Here is a 20,903-nt window from a genome sequence, read left to right as displayed (position 1 = left end):
TGTTTCGCCCCTCCCACCAACATTGATCGCAATTGACTTCGGATCGTCTGAATTTACAGTTTCTTAAATATTTATCCCGGTTTATTTGTATTTAACTTAACAAAATATCATTTTTCAATTGGTTCGGACATTTGGACATTTTCTAATATGGCGAACGAAGAAGTTACGGAATTTTAGTATGTCATTTAAATAATCTTTACCAACATCTATGTCAAATTTTAACTTGTAAATAATTTCTTCCTAAGTTCAATAAAATTTTAAATCAGTTTGATGGTAGTTTTCGGAATTTTAGATTTTAGAGCTAAATATTTCTAAAACTATGGGTTTTATGAAAAATTGTTTCGCTATTAAAATATTGTGTTATCTATGTTCTATAAAACGACACTAAGTTTATCTCTTTATGTTCAACCATAGCGAAGATATTGCTATTTTTATGTGGGTATTACTCATTTGACACTTCCAGCGGCCATTTTCCAATATGGCGGCGAATTTCACATGGGATATCAGGGGACTTTTAGTATGTTGTTTAGAACATCATTCCCAACATCTGTACCAATTTTCAGCTTGTTGTTAATTTGTTCCTTTCTTTATTAAAATTTGAGCTTCATTTGCTGCACTAAAAGACAAGAATTAATCACTTGAAATGTTTTACAAGATACAACAATGCATTAATGCACTTATGACGCTTGCATACTGTATATTCAACTTTGGGGTCAAATGGCTAAGGCTTTTGGTTACTATTCGATTTGAGTTTAATGTCCCTGTCAGTAATAAGGGTATATGGGACGTAGACCTACAACTTCACAACCGAACCACATGAGCTCTTACTAGAAACCAAACTTGAGTCTCCAGCGCCAAAGATGCATTTGCTAACCGTATAGCTATGGGGAACTCTGCGTTTGGTTATAACTTTGATCTATGGTGTGGGAAATGTAATTTTGTATGTATCATAATCCGTATTAAGTGTCATTACACGTAATATATCTCATAAACTGATTTTTCTTTAATTGCTCATAGGATTGGTTTTGAACTTGTTGTTTACGTTTGATTTAAGCTCACATATATATTTAGATGTTCAGTCGTTTAACATTTTTACCGTACTTATCTTTTACCCCCCCCGCTTCCCAGCTCCGGGTGCGATAAAATATAAGTATTGGATAAGTCGAGTTTCGTCGCGGTATAGCTGGGAAGACGAGAGAAAAAAGGGAGGAAGACAAGTGATGATTTGTTTGTATTCGTAGGAAACTCTATCCACACGAAAACATCGATTACACGTGTTATGTATTTTAAGACTAAAATTCTTCAACATAATTCGGAAAGACAAATAGTTTGGAATTAATAATAACCACTGACGGCGCCAGAGGGGGGCAAGGGGGGCGAGCGCCCCCCTGGTGGCTATTCCTGGCCCCCTGACTGACATCTAGACTGCCCCCCCCAGACTCGTACAATCATAAAACATTCTACATATAGTATTTTATATCAGTTTCATAACCAATCTCATTGTCAGATCGTACTATCTATGCATTTACTATGTACCGTAGTAGATTAGTTCTCAAGCTTTCTTCTTTGAACGTCTGGGTATCCACGAATATTTCTGTTTTCTAATTTAGCGACTTTTCCGGTAAATTTTAGTTTTAGTTCTTTCTAATTAATTTTAATTATTGTGCCTAGCGAACAATAGTAGATTTGGTCCACTTGTTTTCTTCTCATTGGATCAACTTCGGTTAGAAACAAAAGAAAGGTAAAACCAGTTACGTAAATTGTTTGTATTTATCGAGATTTGAAGTTTTCAGTTTCATATTTTGTTTTATTTAAAGGATCTATACTTCTATTTCCTGAAACATTATTCTCTGCTTTCAATATTCAGAGGATGGGCTTATAACAGCTTCATTTGCGACTACCAGGACTTAATTTTTTGAAGGAAATAAAAAGAGTTGTGTTTTCCCTTCCTGCAAATGATAATAATAATAAATGTATAAAATAAATTGATATTTAGCTCCCCCTCCAAAAAAGGTGTCGTCAGAGTGCTGATTTTTAGTTAGTAATTGGTATTCATTACTGCTCCCTTACTTATTTTGTTTCAAAGTACTGACGTGACGTTTACCATATTGACTAGGAACTGCTTAAAAATTCATAGCCCCACCCAGAAGGAGTGCACGTGCAATGGTGAAGTTTTACTTCTACACTTCCCCCAAGAGTCAATATTCATATTCATATTCATATCGTCCTTATTGCAGAAACTTCAGAGGCCATCCAAAGCATTACCCTAATGTATATGAATTCTCGATTGTAATTCGAATACAATACAAAGAATAACGATTAAAACACAATACAATAGATAACTACTCGTACTATACATGTCTATTCATTTTTCTCATAGTTCTTCAATGCTATGTTATTTTTCACTTTAACTGCATTGTAATTTCCTAAAACTCTTCTATATCATATATTGGATTATCTAATAAGAGTGATTTGAGTTTACTTTTACTATCTTATACAGTGCTCCAGTTTTTGCATAAAAGTTAAAACAAAATCTGGAGACTTCCTCGCACTACTGTTCGTAGCACTACCCTTATCAGATCTAAAATGGCGTCCTTTCAAGTGTTATTTAAGTTGGGAAATAAGTACAGGCAATAGTTAGACAGAGGTAAATCTGGGGAATAAGGATGATGATCTAGACATTGCAATCCTAGATTATGCAATGCCAAGTGTGTTCGCAGGGGCTTGATGGACAGGTGTATTCTCCTGAAGGAACAGAATTTCTTTCTTTTCATTTTCCGCGGTGTTGAACTTTGAATTTCTCTTTCAGTTTTGTGAATAATGTGGATATTCTGGATTCAATATCTGATCGTTACGGAGGTAGTCTATGAGTACGACTCCATACTTATCCCAGAAGAATATTGCAGTTTCTCAACCTACTGCTGTGTCTTGAACTTCGTGGGGCGAGGGAGAAATAAGTGCTACTACTCTACTGACTGTTGTTTCGTCTCACGATCATAGTGGTACAACCATATTTCGTCCATGGTTACTATTCGTGAGCGAAATGATCAGCATTACAGTCAAATTGGAATAATACTTCTCTTAATGCCCTCACTCTTTTATTCTCCTGACAGATCTTTTGGGAACCCATTATATCGAGAACTTGCACATACCCAAGTCATTCTGAACTATGCTACCGACGCGTTCCAAAGAAATGACCACAATCTATGAATCAAGAAGTTTTGCTGAGACGGTAAAAACTATAGAAGGGGGTTGCAGCCAGATCCCAGACTATAATAAGTACCGTATATCGTGAGTTTACTATACACTTTAAAAAGTATATAAACAGTAGCTTAAATTATTTTTGTCACTTAAAATCTGGGGTGGAATAGGCTCCCCGGCCCCGGGCTATATCCACCACTGGTTGAAATTTTGAAGAATAATGTCACAAATTGCATACATGATTTCGAGAACAGTCACTGCTTTAAGTCATCCTGGATGTAAAGCATAATTTGTTGAGAAATTGTCACGTTTAAACTAAGCCACTCACTTCTTCACCACTGTATTTAACGGAGGAGAGTATCGTACTGTTTCATTGATTTCCTCATTAATTTACTTTGGTGACTATCCTTGGTGGAACAAAGGGAAGATTTAGGATTTAGATTTCTGGGTCTTTCGGCATCTAAGGCCATTTAGCCCATCACGTTTTGAGAGATGACTCCCTCGGCGAGCACACTATCCAGGGAAAGGATTGAGGAGGGAAGGAAGCAGCCTGGGACCTATAAGTTAGGTACCGCTCCGGCATTTGCCTAGTGCCAATGGGAAAAACCCAGGATAACCTCATTCAGGGTGGCTGGCCTGAAAAAGCGTTTTACACTTTTTCGACAAAAATGTTATAACAGTTGTGATCTGGATGTTCGTGAAATTCGCTGTTTGGGCACACATAATCACTTCAGAGGCCTGAGAAGGCAATAAGAATTTTATTATTAATATGAAAATTTGTGTTTGTACATACAGAGAGATGTTTTTCAAAACTACAGTTTCATCTCTGTACCTAGTACCTACATTTCTTCTGGGTTGGCCAACGAGATTTTCAGCAGCAGCTCCCCGTGAATTATATATATATATATATATATATATATATATATATATATATATATATATATATATATATATATATATATATATATATATATTGGCGGATATTATCATGGGAGGGGCTAAACCAAGGGAGGTGCTTTATCCAGTGTAAAACAGGATTGAAGTCCATTTTATCCAGTGTATACCTGAGCGTCAAGGGGGGCTATAGCCCCCATAGCCCCCTTGGATCCGCCACTGTATATATATATATACATAGCATATAGTACTAGACAAATGTGTTACTTGTAGCATACGCGAAAGTAATTCAATTTATGTTAAGGTTTAAAAAGTTGCATTGAAAAATATTTCATGTGCAGACGTTACTTATTTGTTAGTTACAAATTTTACTTGAAATAAGTTTATCATATAGGTCTAATATAAACAACAACGAAATACACAATGTAATATAAAGTAAGTCAAACATAATAAATGTCATTTTTTGTGTGGAAAATAACCGCCCCCCCTCCCGAAAATGTATCTGCCCCTCCTTTGCCCCCTAAGAACTTAAAGCTGGCGTCGTCACTGTTAATAACACAAATGCCCTGCATTCATTTGAAATTTTATTTTTTCATGGATGTAGTTATGCTCTATAAATGCCCACTCCAGATGTTTGAAGTGTCAACTTTGTTCAACAATGTTGCTTCATATTTTGACACTTTCAGAGTTTGTAGTATTACAGTGACAGCAAAGTTTCATGCATTTAGTTTTCTCTTTATTTACTTCTATTTAATATGGCACACGTGGTTTATTATAACTCACATTTCCGTTCTTTTTCTCCCAATCTATCCAGATACTGACGTTCCTTAAACCATGCATACCAATATTTCCAGCGGTTTGAAACCATCAAGTACGTGATACCAAGCAAAATAAGTATCACAGACGCAATCTGTAAAAATAAGCAAGAACATTACATCTATCAAATCTAATAAACACTTCATGCAATCACACTTATTCAAAATGGTTATAATACATCGATCGCGAACCAGTGAAGACGCTAGAGATGCACAAAAGAGGAAGGCGCCCCCGGTAGCATGGTCCGAACCCCGACTTTTCCCCAGGCATGTTGTATTGTAATTTAAGTCATGTAATGTAAAACTATTATTTTCAGTACACAACTGCTCTCCAAAAAGTGTCTGCCTCTCCGCTTTGCCCGTCAAGAAATTAAAACTGGTGTCATGACTATTGGAAGCGAACTTACCGAACGCATGTCAAAGAAAGGTCAATATTTTTACGTGAGGTTGACAACACTCATGAAGTTGAGCATGCATAGAAGCATACTTTAGTACTTTGTGCTTGCAACAGTGATAGAATCACCCGAGTTGAATTGCGTACGTGAAATCAGCAGGAAGGTGAAATGGCTGCCGTAATACAAAATCCTGCCAAATGTAAAGTGAGATCTATCATAGGATTTCTGAGTGTGAATGGACAGTGTGCAACTGAAATCCATCGGAAATTGTGTGCCATTTATAGACTAAAAGTAATGAAACAAGTATAGGTCAGGTAATGATGCACAGAGTTAGGGAAGGGCGTTCAAATGTTCATAACAATAAGCGTAGTAGAAGGCGTAGTTTTCAGACGGACGAACTGGTGGAACACGTTAACGAGAAAGTGTGATCCAATGACCGGTACACAATAACTGATCTCGCGAAATAATTTCCAGAGAACTGCGAAAACATACGGAAAAAATTAAAGATTAGAAAGTGATCAGGCAATCAGATTGCATCAAGGATAATTTTCCAACAATGATCTTAGACTATGACTTGCAATTAAAGATCAAAGTGTGAAATTGTTACTCGTGCATAAAAATAGGTTCCAAATCCGACACTGAACTTAGACTATGAGACATACTTACAATCCTCAGATACAAAGTGTCAAATTGCTAAGCAATATAAATAGGTCACGGTAATTTACTATGAGGTTTCAAGGCCGAAATTTGGAGACAAAGGTAAGGATTAACTGATCACATATCACCAGAGATTGCACTCAACCACATAATAAATTATCTTCTCTTAGACGCAGTCAAAATCCACAAATTGTAAAATTTGGTAATATTTCGTTCATGCTAAGGAGAAACTTGAATCATTCAAACTTACAAAACTATACCCAAGTCCTAGAGAACAATATTATCAATTTTATTTTTTTAACAATTCCGAAATTCAAGAGTGGAACTAATTCAAATTTCCTGCCAGAATATAATGTTACGTATAGTATTAACAGTTACTATCATAGGAGAATCAAGGTAAACCAATAAAATTTACTTACTTATATGTTGGAATCCTAGAGAACATTTATAAAATTTTATTTATTGAGAAGTCCTATATTTAAAGGTTGGAACAACACACCTTTCCCAAATTTTAAGAAGGAAAAATAAATGTACCCACGTCCATTGAAAGATGCCTCCTGTACTCATCTACATAGCCAATCAAAGAAGACAAATCAGATCCATTGTACATTTACAGTGTACAAACTTAATCATATGGTATGTAGGAAAGATATTATACGAATATGTCATTTAACACGAAAGACATAAGCCAAGAAATTACTCTTCCAAATATTGATAAGATAATCTGGAGAATCATTTTACAGAATTAGAAAACACGTGTTTATTTCCAAGCGTGAATCATTTTGTTTTCGCGAGTTGTCTGCTAATTCACTGAGGCTACGGAAGTGTAATACAGATCTGTCAATGTTTTCCGATGCATTCCTTTATTATCATGTGTTGCCACATATCAGACTTCCCCATTGTACATTTTCAGCACACGTAGCTCCAACAGTGTCCAACACTGTACTGCTACACTTCACTGTTATGTATAGCGATAATAGTGCGTTTTCAATCTGTGAGCACTTGTATATGGTACTATTTGAAATAAAATATTTTTACGCTGAGTTGGCAACACTGCTTCATCTACGGCAACATTATTTATGGTGTCCGATAGGGCATTTTGTTCTCATTAAATTGGGCAACTTTTGTTTTGAGTGCTTTAACGGTTTTCAAGATATTTACTTTAAACGTACATAATTCCATTATATAATTTTTCTGATATTAAAATTTTGAAGCCCCGTGGCTTCTATCCTTCTGGTTCATAGCACCTTATATTTTGCTCATTTTCATTTTTCATGATGCTCTATCAGATGTGCTATATGGCAATCAGATCTTAGTGACAACTTGTGGAACCCTCCCGTGTCAGATTTTCAGTATAAAACGTGGATTCATTTTTCCAGAGGAAGCTAATGTGGTACCAGTCTCAAGTTTACGTTCAAGATTTAAATAATACACGATATTAGCGATAAAACGTGACGTGAAACCATTTAAACAAAAAAAGAAATTTTTAAAATGGCACACGCAATATACACTTTAAAACGACTTTACTACACTGAGAAAAAAAATTGTAGGAGGCGTATTTAAGAAGGCAGGGTACCCTCATGCGAAAAAAAATGCCCGTATACTGTAACCTACGATTTTTTCACAATTATTCCATTTTTCTTCTGTTTATGGGTAAAATTCAGTAATTAGTAAGTGGAGATAATAGAAAGAAATCCATCTAAGAAGATATTTCCGAAAAAGATGATAAAATAATAAAAAAATATAGCCAAAAAACAAAATTATGCTTGGTTTTGTGTATACTGGCAATAATGCTTTCGAGGAAATTTTTCAGTAGCAGAGCACGACCGCAGAGGGAATTTCACGATTGGTAGTATCGTAGTATCCAGAAGTTGAATCAAGGGACTAGAAAGTGGAGTAAAATTTTGCATTTATTGGTTTAAACCTAGGGTGTAAAATTGTCTGCCAAATATAAATTAGATTAACAAAGATGTCGTACGGAAATATAGAAACAAAGAGGAAAGCTGTTTTCTTAAGTTTGGAAGTTTCATACTCTATAGCCATGAGCATATATTTGTTAAAAAGAAAAAAGACATGTAACTAAACGTAGCCTCTGTGTTCAAGTGGATAAAGTGGCGGACTGGTAGTTCTTATGCTGTTTTGACACCAGATCGAATCCCATCCCATACATTTTCCTTTTTTCTACAAAACGTTATAGAAAGTGTATAATTTTTATGTTAATAAGAACCGAAACAATATAATAAGGAAATAACTTTTTTTCCTCTAATGACGTATTTATTCAGAATTAGTGTACTATTAGTAATAGCGACTGTTTTCAGTTTATGGTATAGTATGCCTATTTCTCCTTTCTCCGTTTTCGCACAGCAGAAGAAACTTCAACTCACTTCGAGTGTGTCTACCAGTCAGGAACAGAAAAAAATGCGCGACCTGCAGCCTTACAGTCACAGCGAATGAAGTAGACCAGCTCGTTGTCATAAAAAAAGCTGATGTTAACTTATTGTTATAGTGTTTGTTTGTTTGTTTGTTTGTTTGTTTGTGTGTGTGTGTCTGTGTGTGTGTGTGTGTGTGTGTGTGTGTGCTTGTTTTTAGAGTATTGACTCTCTGTCTCTCCTTGTCTCTTCATATCCACAAGTGCAAGAAATGCAATCATAAGTCTGTGTAAGGAACAAAGAAAGCTTACTTTAAACAAAACTAAATTATACAGCTCTTTTTGTGAGGAACATGAATGCTTGAAAAATATGCCATGGATATTAACTATAATCATACCGTTGTTCCGAATTATACAGTAGCGTGAAAAACTGATAATAAAATGATGTAACAGGCGTAAGTTTTTTTTTAGCGTGACAACACATTAAACATAACAAATTAAATTTTTGGGATTACAAATTATCACTTTACGTGTCGATGTAGGCCTATTCATTTTCACATTCGAGCGACGAAAAAATAAACTGTGGTGATAGTTATAAAACTCGAATACGAGATTTCAATGAATTCAAGTTACATGGCCCCTACATATCGAAAAAATAATTTTTCGATGTGTGCCCATCTATTCGTCTGTCGGTTCGTCACGCATTTACATGCACTCAATTAGAATCCATACTGTTCAACGTATCTGGACCAGTGGCGGCCGGTGGATTGTAGTTTCGGGTGTTGCAGTACGAACGATAAGAGACAGAAGATATAAAGTTGACTCATTGACTAATCAGCATAACTTTAGATGCAAATGCTATGTGACATGTTAAATTAAATAAAATTCTGTTTTTAAAAAATAAAACATGCAGAACATTTTATCCGATTAATCACCTTAATTAATTAGTAAGTTCATTATCCTCTCTATGATTGGAGCAAATCTGTCTAATACATGCTGGTTGAACTCTGGTATTCTTATTGTCAGGTCTTTTTCGATGGAAAGCATAACCAATGGTGATAACCTTTCTTGGGACATTCAATTCCTTGAAAGTGTCAATTCTTTTTCATGAAGAAAAATTCTTTTCGTCTTTTGCTGACGCCATAGGTACAGTTAATATTAATTTCAGAAGCTTTGTAGATTCACTAAATATTTTTTCTAGATTATTGCGAACGATTCATTCTAGCAAACTCAGTCTCTGACAGTGATCAGAATTCCTCTTCAGTGTTGACTGAAGAGACTTCGTAGCAGAGATTAGTGTTATAAAAATGTACATTGAACACACTTTATTCACAGTTTATCCAGGAAAATTTAAAATAAATTGAGGAAATGTATCTGGTGCAAACAACACTATTGCCATAAGATATCCTGTGTAGTGGGCCGTAAATTCGCAAACTCTTTTTGCGAATAAATATTTCTTTTTTTTTACATTTTTAAAACTGCAACAGAATTCGTATTTCATTTACTTCTTTTAAAATACAAATTCGTGTTGAGTGTTCTTTTTTTCTCTTAGTTAGAACGAAAGACTTCTTGTCTTCCCGTTCTGAGTAACCGAGTTCCCCCTCCTTGACCTCAGGGTCAACCTTCTGGTAGATAACGACATTCCCTCTGTAACAGGGAAATGTCTGGCTCTGTGTCTGATATATATGTATTCTTGTTATTATTATTATTATTAGTGGTAGATTACTGTTAAGAAAACCCATATAGTCTTGTGTATCTTTTAAATGTCATTTTTTGCTTCTAAAAAGAAGATTCTTTTTCGTTCTTCGGAACATTAAATATATATGTATGTCTTTGGTCGAAAACAAGCAGATAAACTGTCGAAGGGTCTTGAGTTCATTATGTATAAAACCTTTCAAGTTTATTACTTGAAATCTTTTATGTTTAGTATATGTTTTATAGTTTAAGATACTATTTGTACAATTCTCTGTAAATCTCGATGTAAAATCATTCTTCCAGAGAAAGGGGCTCACACACCTAAACTCAAGGACTACACATCACACGCACACGCATGCGCACACACAAAATCTTATCTTTTGCCTGGCTCCGCCCAAGGCACCTTGTTCCAGCCAATCTAGATGTTAATGGCATGGCTTGTTCCAATAGCTAGTATCTCCGCCCCTCAGAGTGGAACCCTTCCGAGCTCTTATGCACCCGAAATCGTGTGCAAAACCAATAATCCTTCTTTTCAGGATACTGGTCCCCCTCGGGCTCCGCCCTAGGTACTTTTTACATCTCCACGCATGCTCAACCTCTGACCTTACGGTCTTGGTGCAACGTTTGCTCACGTTACTATTTTGCACACAGACCGTAAATTGGTGCCGGTTGCACCTCCGATCGAGGCCCTTAAAAACGCATGTTTTGGGCTCTCTCGTCGGACAACGTCCCTCTCCTGAACCCCTCAGAGACGTGCGGCCTACGAGGAGTACGCAATTCGTTAGGTACGTCTCAGTTCATAAACTTATCACGAAGAAGTCTCTAGTTGTCCATCCCTCTGCCTTCCAACCTCTCTGCCTCCACGGAGGCCTGCCTACTCACTCTCTTAGTTACCTACCTCACTCTCTTGGTTTACCCAGTACTTGGCAATCTGTTTCTGAAAGCTCGATGGCTCAGTCAGGGTTCTCCCATAATTGCTGGTCGGCTTAGGAAACTGACGGTCAAAGTACTACCCTACCTAATCCTCACGGTAACTTGGCAATCTGTTTCTGAAAGCAAGACGGTTCAGCCAGGATTCTCCCATAATTGCTGGTCTGCTTAGGAAACTGACGGCTAAAGTTACCTCCTTCCGAACTTGGCAATATACTTCCGCAAGTTTCGCTTCAGCCCGGACTCGCTCCAGAAACTGCTGGCAAGCTTAGGAAGTTGACGGCTAAAGTTCTGTCGCACCCCTATTTGATGTGTGTTTTGACAGACTCTAAGTTTATTGCTTAGCTGGCCTAAACACACGGGTAATCAAATAGTTACACCCTGTTTGATGTCTGTTCGCAGACCGGTAGATCAAACGGTAAACCTTTACACCCTCCTTGTTTGATGTCTGTTCGCAGTCCGGTAGATCAAACGGTAACCTTAATTCCTTCAGGTAACCAACTTTGTTTGATGTCTGCTTAGCAGACCGGTAGATCAAACGGTAACCTTTACACCTACCCTGTTTGATGTCTGTTCGCAGACCGGTAGATCAAACGGTAACCTGTTCCTAACCTCTGGTAACCTACCCTATTTGATGTCTGTTCGCAGACCGGTAGATCAAATAGTATACCTCTTACCTACCTACCCACTAGGACTGATTCGTGCCCTCCCAGTCTAGTGCAGTTTTGTTTTCCTTGTGACAGTGCTCTTTTAAACAGTGCAGTTATTTAGTGAGTTATTTTTTTACTATCTATTGGAACACCGCCACCTAAGTTAAACTCTTTTATAAATATACAAAGTACTTACACTATCGCCCCGGCTCTGGTTCTTGTAATTTGCTTAGAGCCAATAAACTGCAGGCTTACTGCAAGGAACATATTTGTCGAGTTTTGTTTCAAGAGATATCCCAAAGGATTGTTTGGTTATCAAACCTTAATCAGGATAACGATTCCATTGTTTCCACTAGAAGTTAAGTCTTGGCCCAGGCCAACGCTACCGTGCAATACTAAGATTCTTCAGACTGTTTTGTTAGCTGAGTTCCTGTTTCCAGTATAACTTTGCCGCTCGAGTTATAGTGGGTGTTTTGCAGAAACTTTGGTTGACTAATTAGAAGTATTTTGGTAAATTACAAAACTCTCTTGTGTGGGTGCCGGTCTAGGCAAACGCATACCGCCGGCCCGCCACATAATTTGGTGTTAGCTTTGTGGGATATCTTGAACAACCCTAGGATATCTTGAACAACCTAGGATATCGTGAACTTTTTGCACAGCCTTAGGATATCAGGAATAATCGTGACATCGTAAACTTTGATACCAGTTTAAGTTATTTAAGTGAACTGTGTTTTGTGCATGTGCATTTTGCATGTGTGATATTTATTGTGTGCTGAAAGTTTTTCCATCTGTTTAACTTTCATTCCATCCTCCTTGGCGGAAGCGAAAAAGGGAAAAGGGCGCTTTTGTTGTTTGACTGGCCATCAATCAGCAAAACATCCTGCTCACTGTATCGTGACGCCAAACGCACATTAGTGATTTCAGTTCATTAGTGTTTAAATAAGTGCAGTGCATTTTAGTGTTGAAATTAGGCATTTTAAAGCCCGAATAGGTGAATAAATCCCTCGTGATTAAACTCACAGGTGAATAAACTCATCGTGAATTTAGATTTAGTTAGGTTAAGTGAGAAATTCCTCTCAGAAACCATTATTGCTCAAACCTTCGAGTTTTCGCAAATCTAAGAGGTTCATTCATTTATTTAATTTGTTGTTTCCACGTAGAAACGTAATTTGAATTTTTAATCATGGCAGAAGCTGACGGAAGTAACGTACAGCCAGAATATGTTAAAGTTTCTCAGGCAATTCAAGTTATTGCAGAACCATTTACAGGAGATCGTTCTAAGTTGAGGCAATTTATTGATAGTTGTGAAATTGCTCAAGGGTTAGTTAACCCCCGTGATAAGCCTGTATTATTGAAGTTTATTAAGTCGAAAATTTTAGGAGAACCTAGAAATCGTATTTTAGTTAGATTGAACGTAGATACTTGGGAAGCAGTTAAGACAATTTTAGAAGAGAATTATGCTACACATAGATCTATTGATTATTATGCTTGTTTATTGTTTTCTGCCAGGCAAGGCAAAAATGAGGGTATTAGCTCATGGGCTAGCAAGTTAGATACAATTCGAGCTGATCTGAAAGCTGCTGCTTCGAAAATATGTAGTGAAACTGAAAGAGCTGGTGCTCATTCACTTATTGATCATTTGACAAAAGTATCTTTTGTCCAGGGAATTAGCGATCCCCGCATTCAAACAGTAATTCGTGGTAAAAGTACAGAAGATGATAGTTTCGCTCAATTAGTAGATTTCGCTCTAGTTGAAGAATCGCACATATTGTCTCAGAGACGAAAGCCATTAGATTCCAAGAATGAAGATAGGGCAAATTCTTCAAATCATAACCATAAGTCAGAGAAGAAATGAAATAGGAAATTTTCCCAGAAAAAGCATTCTGAAAGTAAATCTAGAGATTCTCATAACTCTTCTCATTCCCGTAAGGATAGGAGAAATTTTAAGAAAAAGGTTCATTGTTTAGAAGATTGCGATCATTCAGTAGACTCGCATGAAGAACCGCATGATAAACATTGTAGTAAAAATAGTGATAAATTTGAGGTTTCCAATTCTTGTTGTGCTTTACGTTGTACACACTCCTATCATTGTCGTGAAAAGCGTAACCATACTTGTGCGAAGAAACATATCCATGTTTGTACCCGAAAGAACACAAGTTCTCCGCGTTGTTGTCATCACCGCCAAACGCGCAGTCCTTCTCCGCGTAGTTCTCGTTGCCGCAAAACGCGAAGCCGTTCCCCGCGTCGCATTCAGCGTCGCCCAGCGCGAGATCCTTCTCCGCGCCATCCTCAGCGTCATCGCACAGCGTGTGCTCATTCTCCGCGTCGCACTCAGCAACGCCCAGCGCGTAGTCCTTCGCCGCGTCGCCCAGTGTATGTGTGTCCCCAGCGCCGTACACCGCGCAAACTCTCTCCGCGACCAAAACCGAATAATGTCTCACCGCGTCGTCATCTCGTCGTTGACACACATGATTGTGAATTGAAAGAGAAATGCCGTGCTGACCACAGCACCAAGCCAAAATCTTGTAGCAAGAATAAGTCTTTATGTTGTTTATCGAAACACAACTCCTCAAAAGTTAAATTAGAGAAACGTGTTGATAGTAATAGAAATCAGAATGATAGTGTTAAGAAGATTTTCCTTTGTTCTACTGAACAAACGAGCAATAATTGTACGAAGGTGTCCCCACCTCAGAAACCTGATCGAAATTCTGTTAAGTCTGATACAATTGGACGTTACGCCCAATTATGCGAATGTTCCACTAAGAGTATAATCGACGAAAAGGGTAAAATTAAAGTACGAATGATGGATTTAAATAAGAATTACGAAATGTTATTAGATTCAGGCTCAGATCTATCGCTTATTAAGTATAGCCATTTACGTGAGTCAATGTTGAGAAAGATACGTAGATGTGACCACTCCAGTGCATGGATTCAATAATTTTCATGCCCATACTTTAGGTACATTAGATCTTAGGTTAGAAATAGGCAAGAATAGAGTGACTCATACTTTTCATGTAATGCGTAGTGATTTATTACCTCCTAATGTAGCCGGTATAATAGGCAGAGATTTTCTTCTTGAACATCATTGTGTAATTTCGTATGACGGACAAGCTGAATTGAAAATTGATGTAGGAACTAAAGTAAAGATCCCAGCACGTACTGAAAAGCTAATTGAAGTTAAGACTGAAAATAATGGGATAGGATTTTTGTCCAAACGTACTTTGGCAGACGCTGTATTCCTGCCAGACGCTATAGTTAAAGCATCCGATAACAAATGTGTTACTAGCATTTTGAATTTGACTGAAAATGAGGTAGACGTACAAATTCCTCCAATCTCTTTAGATTTTGAACCACTTCTTGATATGACAAAATCTCATAGTGTTTATGCATTGAGCAAATCTGACAATGCAAGTCAAACTAAAGGGTTAAAATCGCGTTTAGAATTACTTAGGCAGAACTTGCGATTAGACCATTTGAATCCAGAAGAGAAAGCGTTAATACTGTCGCATTGTGAAGAATATCATGATTTATTTTATTTAGAGGGAGACAAACTCTCCTATACTGATGTGATTGAACATAGCATCCCCATTCATCCCGACAAACGAGGTACAGTCGTGACTCAGAAACCGTACCGTATTCCCGAGGTACATAAGGCAGAAGTACAAAATCAAATGGACAAGATGTTAGATGAAGGTATAATTTCCCCAAGCAAGAGTCCTTGGAATTTTCCGATATTAATAGTGCCGAAAAAGATGGATGCATCAGGCAAACCTAAGATTCGTATATGTTTAGATTTTCGTAGGCTTAATCAGATTACTATTGGAGATAGCTTTCCTTTACCGAATATTACAGAAATACTAGATCAGTTAGGGCAGTCGAAATACTTTACGACCTTGGATTTAGCCAGTTCGTACCAACAGATTAGAATTAAACCTGAAGACCGTAGTAAGACCGCCTTCAGTACACCATATGGTCATTACGAGTATAATCGCATGAGCTTTGGATTATGCGGTGCCCCCGCAACATTTCAGAGAATGATGAATATTGTTCTATCCGGATCGCAAGGATTAAAGTGTTTTTCGTATTTCGACGATTGTTGTATCTATAGTAGAGACTTAAAGGAACATATGTCAAGATTGAAACTTGTATTTGATAGGTTTCGAACCTACAACCTCAAACTTCAGCCTGATAAGTGTGAATTTCTTAGAAAGGAAGTAACATATTTAGGACATCAAATAACAGATCAAGGTCTGAAGCCAGACCCTCGCTTAATTGAGAAAGTGTTACATTTTCCGCATCCGAAAAATGTCAAGCAATTGCGTGGATTTTTAGGATTAAGTTCTTATTACCGTAGATTTATTGAAGGCTACAGCAATATAGCCAAACCTCTCACACTTTTGTTAAAGAAAGATGTTCCATTCAAGTGGGAAACTAAACAAGAACTAGCGTTCCAAGCTTTGAAGGAAAAATTGACATCACCACCTCTCCTTCAATATCCTGACATGAGCCGTCCCTTTATTATTACCTGTGACGCCTCAGAAGTCGCAATTGGAGCTATCTTGTCTCAGGGCCAAATTGGCTAAGACAAACCAATCGCTTACGCTAGTCGTACACTTAATAATGCTGAAAGAAATTACTCCACAACCGAACGTGAATTACTTGCGATAGTTTGGGCTGCCAAACTATTCCGTCCATACGTCTTTGGAAAGGAAACAACCTTTGTGACTGATCATAAACCTTTGCTTTGGCTGTTTAGTGTAAAAGATCTTAGTAGTAGACTTTTAAGATGGAGAATTAAGCTAGAAGAATATAATTATAAGATTGTTTATAAAACAGGTGTCCGTAATACCAATGCTGATGCATTGAGTCGCATTGCATATTTAGACCCCGATCCAGGTCAACCTTCTACCCTTGACGAAGAAACAAAGAGTAGGATTCTGAAAGAGTTTCACAACCTTCCTGCCGGTGGACACCAAGGTATTCATCGAACTATAGCTAAAATCAAATCGTACTTAGAATTGAACAATATCGATCCGAAATCTTGGAAAAGACTAAACACCGATGTCGAAGAATACATAAAAAAATGTGAGTCGTGTCAAAAGAACAAACTCATCCAACCTAATGTCAAACTTCTCATGGTTTTGACCACCACTCCTGATGTAGTATTTGAGAAATGCGCTTTAGATCTTGTAGGGCCGTTTCCTGAGAGTTCTCTCGGAAACAAATACATCTTAACATGCCAAGATGAATTATCAAAATATTTAGTGACCATTCCCCTACAGCAACAAGATGCAGAAACCGTAGCTGAAGCATTTGTGACGAAATTTGTTTGTGTTTTCGGTATACTTCAAACCATTTTAACCGATCAAGGTACTAATTTTATGAGCGATACCTTTAAGAAAATGTGTCGCATGTTCCAGATTAAGAAACTACATACTAGTGCATTCAACCCTCAAACTAACTTCGTTGAAAGAGTTCATTGATCTCTTGCTGAGTATCTGAGGCATTATATGTCTGAAAACCAACTGGACTGGGACGTCTGGTTGCCATACGCTGCTTTTGCTTACAATACAACTTCACATTCAGTAACTAACTATACTCCACACGAGTTGATGTTTGGCCGGATGGCTAACATCCCTGGTATATTACAGAAACAAACTACCGACATTGGTTACGCGTATGATGATTACATCAAGACCCTAAAGCAGAAGCTTCAGAACAGTTATGAGTTAGCTAGATCAAAACTGAAACAAGCTAAGGTTAAAAACAAAGAACAATATGATAAGACCGCCTCTCATAAAGAACAATTGTTTAAAGTAGGCGATCAAGTGTTACTTAAAGATGAATCTGTTAGAAGAGGACGATCCAAGAAATTGGGTTCATAGTGGATCGGCCCATACAAAGTAGTTAAAGGTGTTAATTGTACTATTGCTAATCGAAGAAAAACATTTGTAGTTCATGCTAAGAGGTTAAAGTTATATTATTAGTAGATAATATTAGTAGGTAATGTAGTTCCGTTTTTGTTCGCAGCCATCATGAGACATCCTCTCTCCTTGTCTGCTTGCTTGATTATATATATATATAAAAACTTTTGGTTATATGTTCTGGGTATTCTCATCGAGAACTTTAATTAAGTGTAATCACCCGAAAACTCCACAAGGTTGAGCAAAATAAAAAATATATACATGGTGAAAAACCAAAGAGGAATATTTAATTAACTTCATAAATTTAATTTGGTTGTTTGAAATCTAAAAAAAATTTCATTTTGGTATTTCAGATGTTAATTATCAATGACTCTTATTTAATTATTTACGATAATTAAATCAGATGTCATTGCATATGTTAATTATTATCAAATAATCTTTTAAAAACTATTCATGACACTGTGTTGTCTATTAAACGTAGTCAATACTCGTAGTCAGACATATATGAATTTGCATGTCATACATTAATAAAGACATCTAGATCAATTGTTTTTATCAATCAGAAAATTCTTGGTTTTGTTATTAGTTTACCTTTGACTGATGGTTTAAGATTTAATATGTATAAATTAATTCCATTTCCAACTGAGCTTAAAGACAATAAGTATTTCTTTATACAGCCTCAAAATCCGTATTTGATTATTGAAGTATCAAAGCAATATTATGGTAAGATTGATGAACATATGTTTAATACTTGTAAGGAATTAACTTCAATTTCAAGGGTTTGCAAACAAACATTTCCGCTAAAACCTACACATAGTAATGAAGACCGTGAAGTAAAACTTATTGATTTTGTTAAATCAACTCCAGCAGATTGCAACAAACATATAGTAGAATTAAGAAATATTTTATGGATTTCATTAGATAATAATGAATAGCTATTTGCTTCGCCATTCCCAGAAAAATTAACAACAGTTTGTGGAAATGATGTATCGAAAACTGTTTTGATTCATAAAACTGGAAAATTAACTTTAGATAGAAACTGTAAAGCTTATGGTCCAAATTCCTTAATCAGTTCTCAGGAAATATATGTAAGTAACAGTACAAGTAAAGATTTGCTTCCACTACTAAATAATAGCATTGATTGTTGTATATTCTCAAACTCAAAGATCAATATTAAGAATATGGAATTTACTTTACCGTTAAAACATATCATACACAAAGTTACAGATTTACAATATGCCAGCCATCGTGTTGAGGATGTTGAAAAAATAAATTAATGAACAAGAATGGCAGATAAGACAAAGTAATCATGTATTTTCTTATTCTATTTTGACTTATATAATCATGTTTACTATTCTGATATTTCTTTGTGTGTATTGTAGTTTCACGTTTAATTGTTGTAGACATAGAATAAATGGTGTAATTCAGACTGTATTAGAACCATATGTTTTAAGCCAACAATCATTGCAGGTGTACAATCAAATAGTCCAGCTCTGAATGCTACTTATCGAGCTGCTTCTGGTGAAATAACTTTTAACGAGGAATCACAAGATGATGATTCACCTCACCTCAATCAGAGAGTTACTAGGTCTATGAAATATTGTTAAAATTTAATTTTGGAAATTTTTTTTCTTTTCAAATTTTGATTCTTGCCAGTACGAAAAATTTTTGCCTTACAGTTAAAATTTTTCTTTCCCTAGGAGGAAGGACTGTAGTGGGCCGCAAATTCGCAAACTCTTTTTGCGAATAAATATTTCTTTCTATTTCATTTTTAAAACTGCAACAGAATTCGTATTTCATTTACTTCTTTTAAAATACAAATTCGTGTTGAGTGTTCTTTTTTTCTCTTAGAACGAAAGACTTCTTGTCTTCCCGTTCTGAGTAACCGAGATCCCCCTTCTTGACCTCAGGATCAACCGTCTGGTAGATAAGGACATTCCCTCTGTAACAGGGAAATGTCTGGCTCTGTGTCTGATATATATGTATTCTTGTTATTATTATTATTATTATTAGTGGTAGATTACTGTTAAGAAAACCCATATAGTCTTGTATACCTTTTAAATGTCATTTTCTGCTTCTAAAAAGAAGATTCTTTTTCGTTCTTCGGAACATTAAATATATATGTATGTCTTTGGTCGAAAACAAGCAGATAAACTGTCGAAGGGTCTTGAGTTCATTATGTATAAAACCTTTCAAGTTTATTACTTGAAATCTTTTATGTTTAGTATATGTTTTATAGTTTAAGATACTATTTGTACAATTCTCTGTAAATCTCGATGTAAAATCATTCTTCCAGAGAAAGAGGCTCACACACCTAAACTCAAGGACTACACATCACACGCACACGCATGCGCACACACAAAATCTTATCTTTTGCCTGGCTCCGCCCAAGGCACCTTGTTCCAGCCAATCTAGATGTTAATGGCATGGCTTGTTCCAATAGCTAGTATCTCCGCCCCTCAGAGTGGAACCCTTCCGAGCTCTTATGCACCCGAAATCGCGTGCAAAACCAATAATCCTTCTTTTCAGGATACTGGTCCCCCTCGGGCTCCGCCCTAGGTACTTTTTACATCTCCACGCATGCTCAACCTCTGACCTTACGGTCTTGGTGCAACGTTTGCTCACGTTACTATTTTGCACACAGACCGTAAATTGGTGCCGGTTGCACCTCCGATCGAGGCCCTTAAAAACGCATGTTTTGGGCTCTCTCGTCGGACAACGTCCCTCTCCTGAACCCGTCAGAGACGTGCGGCCTACGAGGAGTACGCAATTCGTTAGGTGCGTCTCAGTTCATAAACTTATCACGAAGAAGTCTCTAGTTGTTCATCCCTCTGCCTTCCAACCTCTCTGCCTCCACGGAGGCCTGCCTACTCACTCTCTTAGTTACCTACCTCACTCTCTTGGTTTACCCAGTACTTGGCAATCTGTTTCTGAAAGCTCGATGGCTCAGCCAGGGTTCTCCCATAATTGCTGGTCGGCTTAGGAAACTGACGGTCAAAGTACTACCCTACCTAATCCTCACGGTAACTTGGCAATCTGTTTCTGAAAGCAAGACGGTTCAGCCAGGGTTCTCCCATAATTGCTGGTCTGCTTAGGAAACTGACGGCTAGAGTTACCTCCTTCCGAACTTGGCAATATACTTCCGCAAGTTTCGCTTCAGCCCGGACTCGCTCCAGAAACTGCTGGCAAGCTTAGGAAGTTGACGGCTAAAGTTCTGTCGCACCCCTATTTGATGTGTGTTTTGACAGACTCTAAGTTTATTGCTTAGCTGGCCTAAACACACGGGTAATCAAATAGTTACACCCTGTTTGATGTCTGTTCGCAGACCGGTAGATCAAACGGTAAACCCTTACACCCTCCTTGTTTGATGTCTG

General features: G+C 37.0%; 1 protein-coding gene across 2 annotated transcripts in view; it reads right to left on the bottom strand.

Annotated features, from left to right (window-relative positions):
• Window positions 1-20,903, bottom strand: part of LOC145663747 (uncharacterized) — an 89,593-nt gene that overhangs the window by 38,992 nt on the left and 29,698 nt on the right. For both annotated transcript variants that reach the window (XM_081729836.1, XM_081729835.1), the window contains exon 2: window positions 4,879-5,005. In XM_081729836.1, the coding sequence (XP_081585962.1) occupies window positions 4,879-5,005 (127 nt within the window). The remainder of the gene's footprint in view (window positions 1-4,878; window positions 5,006-20,903) is intronic.

The sequence above is a fragment of the Thermobia domestica genome, chromosome 11 (genome assembly GCF_964235325.1).
Source record: "Thermobia domestica chromosome 11, izTheDome1.hap1.1, whole genome shotgun sequence".
NCBI lineage: Eukaryota > Metazoa > Arthropoda > Insecta > Zygentoma > Lepismatidae > Thermobia > Thermobia domestica.
Note: the sequence above shows the minus strand (reverse complement) of the source record. Positions and strands in the feature narration are given on the sequence as shown.